This window comes from Ovis canadensis, chromosome 1, assembly GCF_042477335.2.
Source record: "Ovis canadensis isolate MfBH-ARS-UI-01 breed Bighorn chromosome 1, ARS-UI_OviCan_v2, whole genome shotgun sequence".
Lineage (NCBI taxonomy): Eukaryota > Metazoa > Chordata > Mammalia > Artiodactyla > Bovidae > Ovis > Ovis canadensis.
In genome coordinates, this window is record NC_091245.1 from 27,992,358 (window position 1) to 28,014,119 (window position 21,762).

At 40.5% G+C, this 21,762-nt stretch overlaps 2 protein-coding genes across 2 annotated transcripts in view; both read left to right on the forward strand.

Moving 5' to 3' along the window:
• The window catches only part of SCP2 (sterol carrier protein 2), a 981,293-nt gene that overhangs the window by 759,433 nt on the left and 200,098 nt on the right, over nucleotides 1-21,762 (forward strand). The window lies entirely within an intron of this gene.
• The window catches only part of ZYG11A (zyg-11 family member A, cell cycle regulator), a 67,298-nt gene that overhangs the window by 43,524 nt on the left and 2,012 nt on the right, over nucleotides 1-21,762 (forward strand). The window contains exons 4-13 of the mRNA XM_069591893.1: nucleotides 3,583-3,723; nucleotides 6,844-7,020; nucleotides 9,528-9,592; nucleotides 10,123-10,222; nucleotides 10,317-10,370; nucleotides 15,031-15,192; nucleotides 15,268-15,312; nucleotides 17,441-17,635; nucleotides 19,380-19,441; nucleotides 19,849-19,946. Of these exons, the coding sequence (XP_069447994.1) occupies nucleotides 3,583-3,723; nucleotides 6,844-7,020; nucleotides 9,528-9,592; nucleotides 10,123-10,222; nucleotides 10,317-10,370; nucleotides 15,031-15,192; nucleotides 15,268-15,312; nucleotides 17,441-17,635; nucleotides 19,380-19,441; nucleotides 19,849-19,946 (1,099 nt within the window). The remainder of the gene's footprint in view (nucleotides 1-3,582; nucleotides 3,724-6,843; nucleotides 7,021-9,527; nucleotides 9,593-10,122; nucleotides 10,223-10,316; nucleotides 10,371-15,030; nucleotides 15,193-15,267; nucleotides 15,313-17,440; nucleotides 17,636-19,379; nucleotides 19,442-19,848; nucleotides 19,947-21,762) is intronic.

Sequence of the window (21,762 nt, forward strand, 5' to 3'; positions counted from 1 at the left end):
AGGGCATAAGATTCTTGGTTGACAGTTTTTTTCTTTTAACACTTTGAATATATCAACCCATTGTCTTCTGGCTTCTAAGTTTTTGATGAGAAGTCTGCTTGTCTTACTGAGGGTCCTTTGTATGTGGTGATTTGTTTCTCTTGCTGCTTAGAATCTTTGGCCTTGAAATTTTGATTATAATATGTCTCACTGTGAGTCTTCTTGAGTTCATCTTGCATGGAGTTCTTGAATTTCTTGGATGTTTATATTCGTGTCTTTCATCAAATTTGGGACATTTGCAGCCTTTTTCCCCCCAGTATTCTTTGCTACTTTAAGTCTCTTCTAAGATTCCTACAGTGTGTATGTTGGCCTGCGTAATGGTATTCCACAGGGTCCTAAGACTCTGCTCCTTGGTTTTCAATTTTTTTTTTCCTTTCTATTCCTCTGACACAATTTCCTTTTTCCTATCTTCAAGTTTGTTGATTTTTTTCATCTTCCTGCTCAAATCTGCCTTGAAAAACTCAAGTGAATTTTTATTTCAGTTATTATACCTTTCAACTCCAGAATATTTTTTGATTCTTTTTAAGGTTTTTTTTTTTTTTCTTTAAATCTCTCTTGAGTTTTCTCTTTTGTTCTTTTTTCTTGACTTTATCTAATTTTCCTTTCGTTCTTTGAACATCTTTAAGGTGGATGTTTTGAAGTCTTGTTTGAGTTGACCTGCTGTATCAGTTCTGTTTCAGGGACAGTGTCTTTTGATTTTAATTTTTCCATTTGAATGGGCCATGCTTTCCTATTTCTTTATACGCTTTGTTGTTGAAAACTGGGCATTTGAAACTAATAATATGGCAACTCTGGAAATAGATTCTTTTCCCTTCGCAGGGTTTGATGTCTACGTTATTGTTTTTGTGTTTGGGGTCTGTGTTGAGGATCAGCCTGAAGTATAAATTTTAAGATCTCTAGGTCTTTTATGAGCCTTTCCCTGGGTATGTGCAGTAACTTTGGGATTTTTTCTGTATATGTAGTTGTTTTGAATGTCATAGTCATTAATGTCTATCTTCTAAAAGGGGAAAAAGAAAACAATGAAGGGGCAGCCCTTGAGATTTCCTGGAAGTCATTTTAGCTGGTGGGAGAGGGGCTTTGAACAGTTGGCTGGTGAGGGTGCAATGGCATTGGCTACCCACCTTTTTGTACCTGTTATCAGAAAAAGTCAGAGCACAGATCCCTGATATTTGGAGGGTCCTTTTCCCCACCTGGACTCTCACAGGCTAAGTGCAGGCAGCTCTAGGAGCATATGCTGGGGGCTGGGGAGTGGGATGGGGCATGGACAGCTATTGTGGAAAGAGCTGAAATTGATGGAAATGAGCCACAGTTTATTGTTGAAACATCCTCTAGAAGTTGCAAGCATGGATATCAACTCCTTTGCCCTTTTAAAAAATTTTATTTATTAAATTTATGATAAAAGGTACAGTTCACAAAGATAGACATCATAAACCATTAGACACCTAACAACAAAGAAACAAGGATACATAAAGCAAAAATCAGAACAGATATAAAGGAAAAGAAAAATACAATCATAGTGACACATATTAGCATTTCTTTGAGTATTTTATCTAGTGCAAAAAAAGAATAGGAACATCTTGAGTAATGTCATTAATAATTATAGTAGATTTCTATTCATATTAATAATGTTTGATCTTTTTATAAGAAAGCCCTGAAGGTTGTTTTTCTTTATCATTAAATTTAATCTTTATACTGTGATATGTCTTGATTTGGGTCAGTTTTCCCAGGTGGTTGGTGGGAGTTCTTTCAGTGTGTTGATTTAGGTCTTTTTTTTATTTCTGGAAAGTTTTTGTTGATAGTAATTTTACAAATTAGTTCATTCTTCCCCAGGAACTTCAAGAATATGTGTGTTGTATCTTCTTTTCTATATCAGCACTCAATCTTAGATCCTTTTACCTTCTTTTTTAAAAGATTTCTTTATCGTTCCTTGCATTTCTTCTCCTTACTAAATTTTAATCAACTCTATTATTCCTTGGATACTTTGTACTTTTGTTTTTGATATGTTTTTATGTTTGATATGACTTGATCTTTTCTTTTCCTGAGTTTAATCATCCCTGTTTCATCTTTTTGTTGGATGTATTTTTTTCGCATCCAGTAATCCTTATTAAGAACATTTAATTCAGTTTAAAGTGTTGTGTTATAGATTTGTTTTTGATTTACGAGAATTTTTCTTAGCTGAGGTGTGTAGTTTTGCTTTAATGTGTAAAGCTGTGCCAGGTCTTAGTTGTGGCACGTGCAGTCTCTGAGGCACGTGGGATCTTTAGCTGTGGCTCTAATTCCCTGACCAGGGATTGATCCCGGCCCCACTTCATTGGGAGTGTGGAGTCTTAGCCATTGGACCACCAAATCAAGGAAGTCCCTAGATTTGCTTTTTAAAAAAATTCTTACAGTAGCTTTATATGGAATTGGTTTGAATCTTTTTATTTCTTTGCATTTAATTGACCGGTGTCCTAATTCAAAAGCATTCTTCTGTCACTTTAGTGATATGATGTTTCTTCAATGAATGTTGTTATTGCTGATCATGGTGGAGTGGAAAAGGGGTTGTTTTTCTTTTAATTTTTGTGAAATCCTGAATTTTACCCTCTTATGTTTCTTTTACTTCACTACCCAGGAATGCTGAAAACTGGGTAAAATCTAGTTTTATATTTTTAAATAAATGTTTAAATAAATGAACATTTCTTTTTCATTTATGGTTTGCGTAAGGTTACCATTATTCTCCAGACCCAAAGTCTATATATAGACTTTTGAAATTATTACTTTAGTGGTGGTGGTTGTTCAGTTGCCTAGTTGTGTCCGATTCTTTGCAACCCTATCAACTGTGGCACACTAGGTCTTCCTGTCCCTCACCATTCCATCTCCTGAAGTTTGCCCAAGTTCATGTTCATTGCATCAGTGATGTCATCCAGCCATCTTATCTTCTGACACCCTCTTCTCCTTCTGCCCTCAATCTTTCCCAGCATCAGGAACTTTTTCCGTAAGTTGGCTGTTTTCATCAGGTGACCAAAATACTGGAGCTTCAGCATCAGTCCTTCCAACGTGTTTTCAGGGTTGTACTTGAGTGGTAGCAAGGAAGAATTATCTTAATATTAATGAACTAACTAGTTCTATAAAAGTTCAACTCCCTTTTCATCTTAGTTATTTTATCTGTTTTTTTCTATCTTTTTTGTCTGTTTTATATGAATACTTAGAGAACATGCGTTCACGGTTATTGGTTGTTTCAGAATTTACATGCTATGCATTATTCAGTCGAGGTCTCAACTGTAACATAGCTGTGGGGAGACAGTATTTGAGTCTGTCTCCACTGCTTAATTAGTTTGTTTTATTTAGCAATGTTCATCACCTCTCCGAAGCCACCATGTAAAAATGAGGTTGAGGAGAACATTTCCGAGAACATTTCCCGACTAGAATTACTGAGTGAGGTCAACATTGTAAAGCTCTTGAAACATTTAAGTAAATATTTACTGTTTCAAACACTTGACACACTAAAAAAGCCTTCCTTGTAGGTGAAGGGTGAAACCTGTTGCTAACATCCTTGTTTTCTAGGTTGCTGGAGGAGCCAATATAAGTCAGATTTCAGAAGCGCTGAGCTGCTATAGGAATAGATCATGTTTTGTGAAGGAAGCCCTCTACAGGCTCTTCACAGAGACGTTTTCAACGCAAGTAACCATGCCTGCTATTTTAAAGGTAACTACAACTCAGAAATGTAATTTTTATAACTACTTATTATTTGATTCAATTAAAGTTGTTTAAAATTTGGAAAACTCAGCAGTGGCCACAGGACTGGAAAAGGTCAGTTTTCATTCCAATCCCAAAGAAAGGCAATGCCAAAGAATGCTCAAACTACTTGCTGACCTGCTTCTTGAGAAATCTGTATGCAGGTCAGGAAGCAACAGTTAGAACTGGACATGAAACAACAGACTGGTTCCAAATAGGAAAAGGAGTACGTCAAGGCTGGATATTGTCACCCTGCTTATTTAACTTATATGCAGAGTACATCATGAGAAATGCTGGGCTAGATGAAGCACAAGCTGGAATCAAGATTGCTGGGAGAAATATCAATAACCTCAGATATGCAGATGACACCACCCTTATGGCAGAAAGTGAAGAGGAACTAAAAAGCCTCTTGATGAAAGTGAAAGAGGAGAGTGAAAAGGTTGGCTTAAAGCTCAACATTCAGAAAATGAAGATCATGGTATCTGATCGCATCCCTTCATAGCAAATAGATTGGGAGACAGTGAAAAACATTATTTTGGGGGGCTCCAAAAAAGTCACTGCAGATGGTGACTGCAGCCATAAAATTAAAAGACGCTTACTCCTTGGAAGGAAAGCTATGACCAACTTTGACAGCTTATTGAAAAGCAGAGACATTACTTTGCCAACAAAGGTCCGTCTAGTCAAGGCTATGGTTTTTCCAGTGTTAATGTGTGGATGTGAGAGTTGGACTATAAAGAAAGCTGAGCACCGAAGAATTGATGCTTTTGAACTGTGGTGTTGGAGAAGACTCTTGAAAATCCCTTGTACTGCAAGGAGATCCAACCAGTCCATCCTAAAGGAGATCAGTCCTGAGTGTTCATTGAAAGGACTGATGTTGAAGCTGAAACTCCAAAACTTTGGCCACCTGATGCAAAGAGCTGACTCATTGGAAAACACCCTGATTCTGGGAAGGATTGGTGGCAGGAGGAGAAGGGGACAACAGAGGATGAGATGGTTAGATGACATCACAGACTCAATGGACATGAGTTTGAGTAAACTCCGGGAGTTGGTGATGGACAGGGAGGCCTGGCATGCTGCAGTCCATGGGGTCACAAAGTTGGACATGACTGAGCTACTGAACTGTACTCAACTGATTAAACACATTGAATACAGTTACTTAATATGCCTTATTCTATTGTGAGTCACAGTGCCCACACAGAGGAAAAGAAAAGCAGTGGTAGGCTTAAATTGCCAGATCGTCTCATGTTTTGAGCGTCTGAATCAATCTCAATTGTTCAGATTTTTGAATTTGATCTGAGCATGGGATGATAGAACCATTGCCTAAAACAGAACTTAATCTGAAAACATGAATTCACTTTGTGTAAACTTCTTATTTGTTCCTTTACTCTTTAAAATCTAAGATAATAGTTGTTTTAAAAAAATAGCAACCACAATATCCCTATAAGAACAGAACAAAACAGCAGTAATTGAAGGTAATTAATTCTAGCATTTAAAGTATTGTGAATAAAGTAAAGTTACCAGTATTGATAGGGTTAGACTTTGCTTTCCTTTACAGAAGGATGAATTTCTTTTAAATGTAATTGGAAGAATTAAGTGGTTTGAGAAAGAAAACTGCTATTATTTAAAATTAAGTGTAAATTGAAGCCTTAAAATTATTGTTTTTATTATTTGTAATTTTTGCAGTTCCATAAAAATAGGCTATTTTTATGGCTATTTTCAGGCTATTTGTGTACCATGGAGAATTAGATTTACTCATAACTTAAAAATGATACTGTATAAAGGGAAAAACTCTGGATCTTTGTTTCCCATCTGTAAGGAGGAAATTGAATCAGATATTCTAAAAGTCCTTTTCATATCTATGTGAGATTTTGTGATTTTTTTTTATTGAAAATCATATTTGTTTTACTTTCTATGTATTTATATTGCAGATGATGGCAATTACATGAAATCCTAAGAGCAGTTTACAATATAGAAAAAAACAGTTTCCATAGGAGGTGTTGGAACCATATGGTGTTTGACACCATAGAGGTGTCAAAGTAAGGGGCTCTGGTCTTTCAGTGGTTCATAAACTCAGGGCTCATTTGTATATCAGCAGACTGGTCTCTGAGGAGGGGTGGGATCATTATCCCTATTTGATAGACAAAACAGATCGTGTTGTCCCTGAATGTTCGAGCAGGTATGGTATATACTTGGTATAACACCTTCATTTTAAATTTATTTCTAGGTCTACACAATATGTCTTCTATTAATAGTTACCTTTCTAATGTTAGGTTTTTTTGTTTTGTTTTGTTTTGTGGCCATGCCTCGCAGCTTGTGGGATCTCAGTTCTCCAACCAGGAATTGAACCTGGGCCATGGCAGTGAAATCACAGAATCCTAACCACTAGTCTACCCGGCAACTCTCTAATGTTAGGTTTTATCACTTTTCAAATCCAAATTTCTTCCCCTCTTTTGGTGGATTCATCTCATCTTTTTGTCCACTTTGTGTTTTTCTCTATCACGTTTCCCTTCCCTAGTAATTCCCTTTCCATTCCACCCCCACCTCCATTTCCTATCCAGATCCTATCTGAGACCCTGCCTAAATGTGTTCTCTGAATGGAACTTTTGACTTCCATACCAGAAATGATAGCTTGCTGTATGACCACCTTAGGCAGCACTTTATTGATACCTCTTGCATGGTGCTTTTTTGCCAGTTTCATCTTTTGACATCTCTTACAATGTTATTTGTTTACATACCTTATTTCTTTCATAAAGCTTTATGCTAAGGAGTAGGATATAAGTGATTCCTGTTTATATCCCCTATAGTGCTTATCATAATGCCTTGGAGGGACTGAGGCTCGATAAATGATTGTGAAATCACAGGTGAGGAAACAGAGGTCCAGAGGAAGAAAGTGAGTTACCTAAAGTTACACAGCAAATTAATGACTACGTTTGGGTTAGAAGGTGTTGCTGGCGTCCTAAAAAATAAATGGTTAGGATGGGAAGAAACCTGTTACTTTTTGTCCTGATAAGCAAGTATTTTTGATAACACAGAAATCAGACTGTGTAAAGAGTGCTCATGCTGTCATATGCCACTTACATTCTTCTGCAGCTTGTGGCTGTGGGAATGAGGAATCATCCGCTGGATTTGCCAGTGCAGTTCACAGCCAGTGCTTGTGCCCTCAACCTCACACGCCAGGGCCTGGCCAGGGGCATGCCTGTTCGTCTGTTGTCAGAGGTTACCTGTCTACTTTTCCAGGCTTTGAAAACTTTCCCCCATTACCAGCAGGTAATTCGATTGTAATATTTGACTGTGCTTCTTACTTGAGGACAGATACATGAAAAATATGTTTTATTTAGTTCTGATTTTTCATCCTGAGAGAGAGAAGGAGGGAGGGGGGGAGGGAGGGAGAAAAATAAATGCATGATTACTGTAGAAAAAATTAGAAATATAGATAAGTAATATGGTTTAAAAATTTTGCATTTATCAGAAAACGGCTACCCAGAAACATCTACTGTTAACAGTTTGTTACATCTTATAGCCTTAGCAACATGTTTGCAAAATAAATTGAATTGAGTCATAGATCTAAATATAAAAGCTAAGTCATAGGTCTAAATATAAAAGCCATAAAACTAGAAGGAAACATCAGAGTAGGCAACGTTTTCTTAGGATACAAAAAGCACACTTCATAAAAGAAAAATAATATATTAGAATTCATCAAATTAGAAGCTTCTGCTCAAACATGCACAGAGACATTAAAAAATGAAAAGATAATCCAGGACTGAGAAAAATGTCCACTATATATATATGACAGAGGACTTTATCCAGAAGGTAAAGGACTATTAAATAGGTAACACAAGATAAACAAACCAATTCTGTAAGAAGGCAGAAGGTTTGAACAGACATTCCGTGAAAGAGGACAGTGCAGGTGACAACTGAGCACTTGAAAAGATGCTCAGTACCTTTACCTGTCCGGGAAATGCAAGTTAAAAGCACATGTGGATACCCTGCACACTTAGATGGGCTTCCCTGGGGGCACTAGTGGGAAGGACCCTGCCTACCGGTGCAGGAGATGCAAAAGACACGGGTTTAATCCCTGGGTCCGGAAGATCCTCTGGAGTAGAAAATGGCACCCCACTCCAATGTTCTTGCCTGGAAAATTCCATGGACAGAGGCGCCCAGCAGGCTGCAAAGAGTTGGACTCTACTGATACACATCACGGCCTCACAGCACACATAGATAACACTACACGCCCCCTAGATTGGTTGAAATTTAAAAAGTGACAGTATCAGGTGTTGACAAAAGTGTAGAGAAACTGAAATTCTCATATGTTGATGTTAAGAATGAAAAATTATAAAACCAATCCAACAGTCTGGTAATTTCTTTGAAAGTTAGAGATATGCCTTTCATACTACACAGTTATTTCACTTGGAGAAACGAAATTATGTAGCCATATAATGGCATACACGAACGCCCATAATGTCTTTACTGATTATCCCCCCAAACTGCAAACTTAATGTCCAGCAATGGGTGAATATATAAACCAATAATGATATATTCATATAAGGAAATACTACTTGGTGATAAAAAGAAGTGAAGTACTGATACATGCCACATGGATGAATCTCAAAAAACATTTTATGCTGAGCAAAATATGCTAGACATGATAAAATAGATACCGTATGACTTTATGTGAAATCTTAGAAAAGACTAATCTTTAATGACTATGATTTTCTGAGGTTGAAATTTGCAAGTTAGGAATGGAGTGGGAAGTGTCACAGTGGAACTTTTCGGGGTAGTGGAAGTATTTTTTATGTTGATTGTGGTGGTGGGTAAAGTTATACATAATATATGTGAATGTGTCAGATCTGATTGAAATGTATACTTAAAGTTAAAATGGGAATCAATCTATTAGAATTACGGTAACATGATCTTTCCCACTTAAAAGAAATCCGTATTTCCACTTTCTCTTGAGAAATTGGATGATCCTTCTCAGTTCAGTCTGAATTCCTACATGGCCATCATTAGTTGGAGCTGATTAACAGGGCCTGAATTGTCCAGTGTGCCGTAGTTCCTCCCGCCGGCCTGCTGTTTTGCACTCTGCCCTCTTCACTTGTCTATGTTGCTGCCTAGCTCCTGTTGGCATCCCAGCTTTGCTCCCCCTGCCTCACGCACTACACACTCACACACTACACACTCACGCACTACACACTCACACACTGCTGTCATGGCAGTATATGCCGCTGGCCTACTCCTGGTCTTTCAAAGAGATGTTATGATTTTTATTACTATAGCTTTCCTAGAAGTCCTTTTCTCTCTCCTAGTTCAGTTCCTACTAGTCATAGGTAGAAAGTAGAAGCTCTGTCACAGAGTTAGTTATGAGATCTGGTTCAGACATAGTCATTCATTAGATGGGCCAGGAGTCCAGGAATTGATTTAGATTGACGCACAGGCAGGCAGCTTTCCACATAGATCCTTCTACGATTCAGGGGGAAGGGGAACTCCCTCTTTGCTAGAAAAGAGAAAGATTACTCTTTGGGCAAAGGTGAATGTTAGAGTTTAGTAATAAGATTGATACCAGAAACTAATATAACATCGTAAACCAACTGTACTTCAATAAAAAATAAATTTAAAAAATTGTAAAAAAAATAGTAAGATTGAATGAAGAACTTGGAAAGGACCAGGTATATAGCAGGCATTCAATAAGAAAAGCTTAGAACCTTCCAAATGCTTAGAACCTTTGTTCAGAACAGGTGTACATTTGCTCAAAATTATTTTTCTTTATTCCCTTAAAGTTACAGAAGAATTGTCTTCTCTCCTTAACCAATTCCAGGATTCTTGTGGATGTTCCATTCAACAGGCAAGTATAAAATTGGATGATCTGATTTTTGGGATATTGACCAGTATTACTCTGAGCTTTGTTGTCTGTTGGTTATTGGCCTAGCAGGGGTCTGATTGAGGCTGGGATAAAGCGTTTGGGGAGAATGTTCTGTTCAGAAGTACTGTAGTTATAAATGTTGTCTCTCAAAGTGTGAGTCCATTTCAGGGCAGTGAGTGATGACGTGGGTGCTAGAGGGTTAAATATCGAATCAGGTTCTAGCTCTTCCATTATCCTTCCGCATGTCAGATTTTCCTGGATCAGGGATCAAACCTGTGTCTTCTACCCTGGCAGTGGATTCTTTAGCCCTGAGCCACCAGGGAAGCCTTGCTCTTCTCTTTTGCATACTCTTTTCTTCTCTTCTTTTTGCCAAATACTCTTGGTTTTCATAGCTGAGTCTTTATAAGTCCACAAGTATTTTTAAACAGGATTTGCTGGGGAGGCTGAATGATTTCTTAACTTCTCATGTATAGTTTACAGAGTTTATTGTGAGAAAAATACTGTTTTTTTAGGTTCGATGCTGCCAAGTTTGTTATGAGATGGCTCTGTAAGCATGAAAGCCCCAAGATGCAAGCCATGGCAGTGAGCATAACCTCCATTCTAGCCCTGCAGGTATGTGGTTGCTAAATGCAAGACCTCTTTCCCTAGTCTTAGTGCAGCAGTGATAGAGTTGGAAACATTTCACTTTCTGCTTTTTTGTTTCTAGCTCTCACCTGAGCAAACTGCACAACTCAAAGAGGAGGTTTTCATGGCAGTTAAGGTAGGCTGTCACTTCTAGAACTTTTCAATACAAGTAACAGTTTAAAAAATTAAAAACAGGTTAAAAGACTTATAAAATGAACAATCTGTAGGACCTGCTACCCAGAAGAAGCTATTCTCTACTCTTAAATAGCTGTTTCTTCTGGTATTTACCTCCATATTTCTAAATAAAACGCTTATACCTGCAGCTTTTTTTTTGTTAATGGCTGTGCTGTCTTCATTGTACTGTGAGCATTCTCTAGTTGTGGCATGTGGGGGCTTTTCTTGTTGTGGAGCTCAGCCTCAGGAGTTGTGGCATGTAGGCTCTAGAGCACTTGGGTTCTCTAGTTGCAGTAATGTTCCATGGCATGTGAGATCTTAGTGTACTCAACACCTCTCCACCACCACCAGAGATTGAATCCATGTCCCCTGCGTTGGAAGGTGGATTCTTAAGTACTGTACAACCAAGGAAGTACTACAGTTTCTTGATTTATCAATTTTAGATGTTACCTCCTGATTCTGCTGCTGTCAGTTCAGTTCAGTCGCTCAGTCGTGTCCAACTGTTTGTGACCCCATGGACTGCAGCACGCCAGGCTCCCTGTCCATCACCAACACCCGGAGCTTACTCAAACTCATGTCCATCGAGTCAGTGATGCCATCCAACCATCTCATCCTCTGTCACCCTCTTCTCTTCCTGCCTTCCATCTTTCCCAGCATCAGCATCTTTTCCAATGAGTCAGTTATTTGCATCAGGTGGCCAAAGTATTGGAGCTTCAGCTTCAGCATTAGTCCTTCCAATGCATATTCAGGACTGATTTCCTTTAGGATTGACTGGTTTGATCTCCTTGCAGTCCAAGGGACTCTCAAGAGTCTTCTCCAACACCACAGTTCAAAAGCATCAATTCTTCATGGTTAGTTGTTGTAAAACTTCTTGGTGTCAGATCCTTTGTTCTTGAGGTCAGGTCATGGTGAGGTATCGAAGTTTCTGTAAATCTCCACCAACAAATGTTACTCTGTTTTAAAAGAAAGGGCAAGGTCCCTAGGCAAAAATTTCACCCTCCAAGATCCAAGTCCTAGCTATGAGGCGGGGGTCCCTGCAGGGGTCAGTTACCCTGCCACAAATCATTATCCAGCACCCCGTCTGGGTTCTCTTGCCAGTGTCCAGGCCTGGCTGAAAAGGTGCATCTCAGTTGGCATCTCCCTCAGGGCCAGGTCTCCAGACCCTGCCCAGTTGTCATCTCTTAGGGAGCCAGATGCCCTGGACCCAGCCGTTCCTCAGGCTCCTCGGGCTGTCCAAGTGGTAGGGGCTAGGTCCTGCAAACTGCGTCCTATACAGATTGCCACTGCTTTTAGATCACAGAGGCAGGGATGGGGCGAGGGCCATCACCACCTCAGGGCCTGGCTCTGCCAGTGTGTGGCCTTGGCAAGGGTTCTGTGTCTCTGTGGGACACAGGCCTCAGCCTGTTCTCTGGGCCCCCCCTGATCCATGGCTGGGTGAGCTGGAGGCTCCAGGAAGGAGGCAGAGATCCACCTCTTACCTCACTCTGCAGAGGACGACCACCACTCTGCCTACCATTGGTTGAATGGTTGCTCATTGGCAGTTGCTTGCTTGTAGGAGGGGCCTATTGCCCTGCCAGCCAGTAACTGAGCAGGATCACTAATGGTCACTCACTGCCAGTTGCTGAGTTTACTTTACCACCAACCCATGGCTGAGCAACCTTAATAGCCTTTTGGTAACCATAGTCTGGTAAGGGGGAAAGTGGGGGCTAATGGCTGCAGCGCTGGCTGCATGCTAAGGGCTGTGCACAGCCATGCTGTATTACACTTTAGGGTTGCAGCTTTATTTTTATGAATTCTATAGATGTATTCTCTCTGGCTGTATAAAATATTTGAGGTGGAATTATAACAGAGCGCTGCCAAGCACAGATCTTAGCATGTGGCCATCACTGTGTACTATTACTATACACCCTGATACAGCCATTGATTGGTGCTGCAGTGGGCCCTCCCACAAGCGGCCAGCTGTCAATGAATGACCATTAGTGGTCCTGCTCAACCATTGGTTGGCACAGGTCCCTCCTACAGGCAACCAGCTGTCAATGAGTGACCATTAACGGTCCTGCTCAACCATTGGTTGGCACCAGGCCCCTCCCACAGGCAACCAGCTGTCAATGAGTGACTGTTAACAGGCCCATTCAGCAAACAGTGGAGTGGGGCTAGGTCCCACAAACTGCATCCTATACGGATTGCAACTGCTATTAGATCACAGAGGCAGGGATGGGGGAGAGTGAGGTGAAAGGTGGATCGGGGTCTTTTCCCTGGGGACCTCCAGCTTACCTGGCCTTCGGCCCTTGGGTGAGCTGGGAGGCTCAGGGAACAGGCTGGGGGCTGTGTCCTGCAGGGCCCCAGAACCCTCGCCAAGGCCACCCACTTGCCTGGGCCCAGGCCTTGAGGCAGCGGTGGACCTCTCCCCTGTCTCTGCCTCTTGCCCTAGTGGCGGTGGCAGTCAGCATAGGGTGCAGTTGGCGGGACCTGGCCCCGACCATACCGGTGGCCTGAGGAGCCTGAAGGCCAGCTGGGCGCCTGGCTCCTCAGCGATGACGGTGGGACAGGGTCTGGGGACAGGGCCCTGATGGAGTTGCCAACTGAGGTCTGCTTCTTCAGCCAGGATCTGGACCTCAAAGGGTGAAATTTTCGCCGAGGGACCTAGCCCTTTCTTGTCAGGACAGAGAATAATGTTTGTTGGTGGAGATTTACAGAAACACCTTACCTCACCATGACCCGACCTCAAGAACAAAGGGTCTGATACTAGGCCCTTTGTGGAAATGGCTGTCTCTTCCCTTTTACATGGTAGTCTAGCATGTTTGAAAGAAAGCACGAGTACTAGCTCAACTTTGATCTAGAAATATTCTAATATGAAGTGGTATGTTGGGATCTGTTAAAGTAGTTTTTTCAAGCTGTTAGGACATACGATTATGATACTAGTGTTATCCTCTAGCCGTACTAACCTGCTCAGTGGCATAGAACAGACGGTTTTTCTTCTAGAACATCCCCCTGCTCCCTTCCCCCCGTTCCCTGTGTCCTCATTCCTTGCTTAGCTGCCTTATCCTCTTTTTATTCCGGTCTCAGTTTAGATACTACCTTTCTCTGTGTTACTGAGTGTAAGCACAAGCTTATTCTGTTTGCCACACAGCAGACCAATCAGGAGATGAGTTGATGGAACAGGAAATAGATTTTAATCAGATAACTAGCAAACCAAGAAGACGGCAGACTAGTGTCTCAGAAACCATCTTGCCTCAGGGACTCCCCTGGTGTCCAGTGGTTAAGAATCCACCTTGCAGTGCAGAGGAAGTGGGTTCAATCCCTGCTCGGGGAACTAAGATCCCACATGCTGCGGAGCAACTAAGCCAGCATATAGCAGTCACCGAGGCCTGACACTACTTACAAGGTCCTTGTGCCTCAAGGAGCCCTCATGGTGCGACAGAGGTCCTGCATGCAGCAACTAAGACTAGATATTGCCAAATAGATAAATATTAAGAAAATTATTTTTAGAAGAACCAAACCCATCTTACCCAACCGTAACTGAGATGAGGTTTGGACTCCTTTTACATACAGGAGGGGAGAGGGGCTCGCTTTGCATTGACCGGTGGATGAGCAGGGTCAGTGATGGTCGCATGTTGACAGTTGCTCTCTTCAGGAGAGGGGCCCACGTTGTGCCCACTGACGGCTGAGCAGGGCCGCTGTAGCTTGCACCTGCCTTGCTGCCACCACACTCTGCACAGAACAGTGCGACCTCAGAAAGCGGCCAGGTCTGAAGAACTGCCAGGTCACTCCAGCATGCTGTAGCTCTGGGTGGGGCGAAGCCCAAGGCGCACAAGCAGGGGAGACCACAGTGGCTACGTGGAGGCAGCTGACATGCCCCTCCCTGGGACTGCTGTCTGAGGCAGGGGCGCCGTGGGTTCAGCCCATACTGACTCCACTGGTCAGCTCGTGACTGATGAGGTGGCCCAGGTGCGATTGTCCCCAGAGAGGAGCTCTAGCTTGCCCACCTGTGCAGTGGGTAGGCGGCAGGCATGGGCCAGTGGGGTCTGTGTCGCTGCGGGCAGAGAGGTGCAGTGTGGTGCGGCAGCTCCTCCCTGGATGGCTGGTGCCAGGGCTGGGGGAGGGAAGGCCTGTCACACTTTGGGAAGGTTGCTGTCACATCTGGAGTTTCTCACACCTCTTCTAAGGACAGTTCTTAGGCTTTTATGTGTTTCCTTCAGAGCATTTACAAATCTTAGAATTCTTTTGTTTAGTTGAGAAAAACCAATCATCTTTTTTTTAAAAATCTGTCTCTCTTACCTGAATATGTGCCTGCCTTCCAAAAGGTGTTGACTAGACACTCTTAATACATGAATAATGGAATAGCTAATATGTACTTGATTATGAAGTTTGTTAACAAGCATGACAAACTAGATTAAGTGATTATTAAACTTTAATATTTTTTTCTTTTGAACCTCACAAAAATCCTAGGAAATAAGTGTAACTCATTTTACAGAGAGAAGGTAGGCACCAAAGCTATTAAGTGGTCAAACTGGGTTTAGAACCTCGGTTTGATTCTAAAGCTTTTCTTAACCATTGCTTTCCTTATATTGGAAACATATGAGTCAGTCACCAGCGTATCTAACTCTCTTTTTCTTTTTTAGGAACTTCTAGCAATAGTAAAACAGAAGACTGCTGAGAATCTAGATGACGTCACCCTCTTGTTTACTTTGAAAGCACTTTGGAATCTTACAGAACAGTCTCCAGCTGCTTGTAGGCACTTTATTGAAAATCAAGGATTGGCAATCTTCATCCAAGTCTTGGAGGTGGGAAGACAGGATTGAGTTTGTCTGTAAAGTTATTTTCTTCATGATAAAATAACCTGTATATTCTTTTCACAGACTTTTTCAGAGACAGCAATACAAAGCAAAGTACTTGGTCTTTTGGTAAGCTGAATTGTTTTGAATTAATTGTAATTGATTAAACAATGAGAAAACTAACACTTATGTGTTTCCTACTATGTGCTAGGCACTTTTGTAAGCAGTTTACATTAACTTGTTTGATCTTCATACCATCTCTATAAATACCATTATATATGAGTCAGCTATTGCTGTAAACAAACTACAGCTTAAAACAGCATCCATTTTATTTACTTGTGAATCTGTGGGTCAGCAGTTTGAACTCAGCTCAGCTGTGCAGTTCTGCTGGTCTTATGTGGTTACGCATGTCACTGTAGTCGTAACTACACTCAGTAGGCTGAGCTCGATCTAGGCGCTCCAGGATGACCTGGCTCTCATCTCTGGCAGTTGGTGCAGGCTGTTAGCTGGGCCTTGTCTCTATGAGCTTCCTCACTTGGCGGTTTCAGGGCAGTGGTAGAAAGCAAGTCCACTGCACAAGTGCTGTTTCAACTTCCGCTTATGTCAGATTTTCTAATGTCTCATTGGTCAAAAGCAGGTTATACAATCTGGGGTGTTTTCCAGCAACCACTTCTCCAGTTCTGTGACACCAGCTGGATGTCCTACAGTTCGATTCAGTTAAATTCTGTCACTGACTATCAGGCATTAGCGTCAGATCCTAAAAAGCTCGGTTCCACAAGTCTGCCTCCACTTTAGTTGCCAGCTGTTAAGTTCAGAGCTACTCCTACTTCTGACTGACTTTAAGTTGAGGGATTCCACAACCCCTTCCTCAGGTTGGTAATTTGCTAGAATGGCTCACAGAACTTGGGAAGGCACTTAATTTGATATTTTAAAATGTATATTTATTTGACCGTGCTCGGTCTTACTTATGGCATGTGGGATCTTCATTGTGGCATGCAAGATCTTTAGTTGCGGCATTGTGGAATGTAGTTGTAGTATGCAGACTCTTGGTTGCAGCATGTAGGGTCTAATTCTCTGACCAGGGATCAAAACTGGGCCCCATGCATTGCGAGTGTGGAGTCTTAGCCACTGGGCTACCAGGGAAGTCCCAAGGGAAAGATTTTTCTTGGCTGTGTCCCCCATGGCATGGGGGAATCTTTATTTCCCAGCGAGGGATTGAATCGCTGCTCCCTGCAGTGAAAGTGCAGAGTCCTAACCACTGTGTGTTCATGCTAAGTCGCTTCAGTCATGTCTGACTCTTTTTGACCCTATGGACTAGCCTGCCAGACTCCTGTCCATGGAATTCTCCAGGGAAGAATACTGGAGTGGGTTGCTGTGCCCCCCTGCAGGGGATCTTACCAACCCAGGGATTGAACCCACGTCTCTTTCTTCTACAATGGCATGCAGGTTCTTTACCACTGGTGCCCACCTGGGAAGCCCCCCTAACCACTGTCCTACCAGGTAAAGTCCCCTGCTATTTTTAATTTATTATAGATACAACTCAGAAAAAGTCAAATGAAAGAGATATGTTGTTTCCAGCAAGAAACTCTTATTCCTGCAGCCGCAAGGAAATGAATCCTACCAATAGTCTGAGTGAGCTTAAAAGTAGTCTCCCCACCCCACCTCACCCATTGGAGCCTCCAGGTGTGAGCATGCAGCCCAGCCAGCACTTTGACTGCAGGCTTGTGAAACCCAGCTGAGCAAGGCCCGTTCAAACTGTGAGAGGAAAAATGTGTGTTGTTTTAAGCCACTGAGTTTGTGTTGAACTTGTTACACAGCATCAAAAACTAATATACCTGCCTTTCATTGTTACTGTTAACACTGTTGTAACATATAGCAGGCCGCGGGAATGTTAAGTTTTTGAGTCAGACCTGGATTTGTAATCTACTCCAACCAGTTGTTATTGATGTGAAGCTGACAAGTTAGTCTTTCTGAGTGTCAGACTTCTTTGTAGGACTATCAAAGATTAAATGAGATGAGGCAGATTAAAAAAGACATTTCAGTCTATCTAAGCACAGTGCCTGGCACTTAGTAAGTGCTTCCTCAATGATTGGTTCTTACTAATAATCTTTGTCATCAAAGGGATGGGTTTGTAGTAGATGTGAGGCTAAATCAGAGGGAGGAGGGGGAACTGAGTGTTCTTATGTGTATCTGAGCTGAGCAGTAAGAGAGGGAGAGGAACCAGTTCCTGATAGTGTCTACTCCATCTGCCCCGTAGAACAATGTAGCTGAAGTCAGAGAACTCTTTTCCAAGCTGATTACTGAAGATGTGGTAAAGCATATCAGCAGCTTGCTCCATAGCAAGGAATTGGAAGTCAGCTATTTAGCTGCAGGCATCATAGCCCACCTGACATCTGACAAACAGCCCTGGATATCCTGTGACCTCCAGAGGACAGCACTTCTCCAGGATCTGGTATAAGGACTGTTCCTCTTTACAAAATCCAGAGTCATCTCTTCTTGCAGAAAACTTATTTTTCTAGATCATAAGAGTTTTTGAAATATGTGTTAATTGTAGAAAATGGGAAAGATAGAATCATCCACACCCATCCACACCTTACCACCCAAAGCTAACCTCTATTAACATTTTTTGCATTCTTTCTGATACTTTGCTTTTATAAAATTAAGCATGCAAACAGTTTATATAGGTTATTCCACTTCTGTTTCCCACTTTCAGCTCTTTTTAAAGCTGTTTCTTTTGGTGTTTACCTTCTTATCTCTAACATATGTTGTTATGCCTTGACTTTGTAGTTTTAGACATCAGTTTATTTCCCACTTTGGAAAATGAAAATTCCCAGTGCACATCCGTTTTTATACTCCAAGTGTATGTCTTTCAGTACATTCAAACATATTCTGTCCATGTCAGCTTCTTTCCCAAGCGTCTGTTTTTGTTCCATCTGTTAGCTATAGCTGTTAGATATATTTTGTATATCTGTTAGATCCCAGGAAGTTCCTTTACTATTGTCCTGAAGATTCTCTTTGCTCTCTCATGTTGGATTCCCTGTTTCCTGGATTGCATACCTTCCTGTTCTTTGGTATACTCCCTCATTCTGTTGGGTCATATCCTCCAGTAGCTTCCTAAGAGATGTATGAAAAGAATTTGAAACCTTTTATATTTGAAAGACCTTTATTTTACATTCACCTTTAGTTGATCAAATGGCTGGATATAGAACTCAAGTACTGAAATATTTTCCTTTCACGTTTCTAGGTCATTGCTCCATTGTCTGATATTTCTTGGTATCACTGTTGAGAAGTCCTGTGCCATTTTTCTTTGGAAGCTTTAAGATCTTTATCTTTATTGTTTGGAAATCTCGGTGATGTGCCTTGATATGAGTTTACTTTCATCTGTTCCATTGGCTACTTACTGCTCTGGAATCTTGTTTTCCTTCAGTTCTAGGAGATTTCTTTCTGTCCTTTTCATTCCTCCGTCCCTTCTTCTTTTTTTACCTTTACTTTACTTCCTTTTTCTCCCTGCCTCCCTCCCTTGCTTAATTCCTATTCTCCTGATTGAAAATCATAAGCTTGGCTTCCAGCAGTCTAAACACCCATAGAAGGATAGAGTTGAGGGCAGGGGCACCTCAGCATTTAGTATTTAAATTTTTCACTTTAGCCCCCTGTTTTTAGCATGGTACTTCCAACCGCAATTGCTCATAGGGTTGCCCAGTCCAAAAATTTTTGTAGGGGTGGTAGAGGAGATCTGGTAGTCTCGATTCTTTGGTCCTTTGAACCAGTCCTCCTGTTTTTAACCCTACCTGTAATCTCACTTCCTGAAGTACTTTGTATGCCCAGTTTTTAAGTCTGTTAGGGGTTCTGTTCAAAATGGTTTGTTTCCTTTAACCTTCCCCAGTGCTAATCTATTAAATCACTTACCGTCTTCTTCTGCTTTGTTTCATGTGTGTTTATCTTCTTTTAAACCAGTTGTACTGTTCCGTTCATGCTCAGTCTTCTGTCTTTAAACAGAAGTCCCTTTCTGGTGTATTGTTTTCCACATGACTTTCTTCATATTCTGTGTATTTAACAGCGGTCTAATTAATAGCTGGTTGGTTAGGTATACCTAAATTTGAGTAGTCCTTGATTTTGAAAATGTATATTGTTTCATATGTATATAATTATAAATGACATGAAGCAATACTAGAATCTTGATTTCTCTTTTTGTGTAGTATGCAACCATCCAGAAATGGCCAAGTTCAAGTTGTAAGATGACAGCTTTGGTCACTTACAGGTAATTTCATGATGGTGTAGTGCTTCTCTTAAAGCTTGTCCTCAGTCTACTTACTCTGTAGAGGCTATGGTATAATAAAGTATTAGAATCAAATAGCCTTGTATTCAAATCCGATTTCTTTGTGATACTTGTAAAATCACTTTAAGAAAAGCTCTGAGACTTAGTTTTTGTCATCTGTAAAATGAAGCTAGCAGTGTGCAATATTGAGGGTGGAATCAGTTATTGAATGTATAGTGTCTAACACAGAATATAATTTCTTAAATGCTAGTTCCAATTATATGCTCAGCAATACATCTGTCTTAATGAAGAATTGACTCTGGGGGTGGCTGCGGGGATGTTGAAAATTATTATTATATCCCTGATGTTAGCTTGAGTTCTGAAGAAACATCTTCTTTGTACTTATTTAGATCCTTCAAGGCCTTTTTCCCACTCCTTGGCAACTTCTCTCAACCAGAGGTTCAACTCTGGGCACTATGGGCCATGTATCATGTCTGCAGTAAAAACCGTATGTATTTAAAGATAATTGTTTTTTAGCTATTTTTTTGTATAAGGATTCAGTTCAAGATGGAATTTTGAAAAATTGTTCTCTTATGTCCTGATTTTAACACTTTTTAAGAAGAAACTGAAGAGCTTGTATTAGTATAAAAAATGCTACAGAATTATAATTTATTTGGGGATGGATGGTAAGCAATATAGAAAGTGAAAGTGTGCTCCCGCTCCTATTCCCCACAGCAAGCACTGTTCATTAGCTAATGATAACTATCCTTCCAGGTAATTTTCTGTATATATGCTATAGTTATCATATACTATATGTGCATATGTTTTTAGAGAAAATGGGCTCATTCTGCGCATGGTATCGTATACCTTTCTCTTTTTCACTGAATATTTTATCATGATACTATCTTTCCTATAAGTAATACATAGATTTGCCTTTTTGTAGTGGTTTGTGGGAGACTGAGGGGCCAGATGTCAGGAGTTGTTCCCCAGGCAAATTAAATGTTTTTCCACATTTGCTGCTTTAAATTCCTCATGGGAATTCTTGGCTTTTTTTCTTTGCTAAGGATTATTACTGAAATTTTTGCTTGTATTATAAAAGAATTATAGACTTTAATTCTGTATAAAAGAATTAAAGAATTTGTATTATAAAAAGGATTATAGACTATAATTTTATGCTGAAAAATCTTAAAGGTATAACTTTTAGAATTAATGAAATGTTTAACTATCAAAAGCATAAACTATCTTAAAATAGCTTTAACAAGTATTAGGGCCTATGTGCAAAGAACTCTAGGAAATAATTTATAGACTGAAATAATTATGGACATATTATACTCCTCATTTCTTTTCTGTTTCACATATATAATACAGTTCAAGTGAATGAATACAGTAAGTGATGAGGAATCTGAAGATTATTCTAAAGCTAAAGTGGCAGAATAATTAGGAAAGAACTGATAGAGGAAAATGGTTTTTAGGAGCTTGCCCTAACACTTCTCTTTATTTTTGGCTACACCCACAGCATGTGAGATCTTAATTTCCCCAGGAGGTATTGAGCCTGGGCCCCTACAGTGGGATCTTGGAGTCCTAACCAGTGGACCACCAGGGGAAACACACACACACACACACACACACACACACACACACACTGTATATATTTAGGAAAGATGCATATGTCTGGTGATTAAGAGAACAGACCCCAGAACCAGACTATTTGAACTTTACTCCCTGTTTCTCCATTTACTAACTGTGGGAGCTTGGGCAAGTTACTTAACTTTTCTGTGCCCCAGTTTCCTCATCTGTAAATGAGGGTCCAAGTCGCTGTTTTATAGGACTGTTATGAGAATTAAATGAGTTAACATTTGCAAAGCATTTCAACATTGCTTGGCTTATAGTATTAGCATTTGCACATAGCATAGTATTAGTACAAGCATAGTACACTTAGCGAATATAATCTGCAGAGCTGAGTCAAAATGTTATGAATGTTTATAATTTTGGTGGGTATTGCTAAACTGCCTTCCAGAGAGTTGATTACCAGTTTGCATTCCCATCAGCAACATATGAGAGCTTGCAGTTTCCTTTTATTGTTGCAAAAAACTTTTAGTTGAATCTTTGATCTTTGCCAATCTAAGATGAAAGTGATTCTAACTTGACATTTTAAGTAACTGTCTTTTCTTACATTTGGATTGTCTGTTGGTTTCTTTTGCTTACTTTTTGTTTACTGTTTTTTTTTTAATCTTTTTCTTTTTAATTTGAAGGAACTGTTGCAAATATTTTTTTCCAGTTTATTGTCTTGATTTTATTCATTGTTTTTGCTAGTCATTATTTTG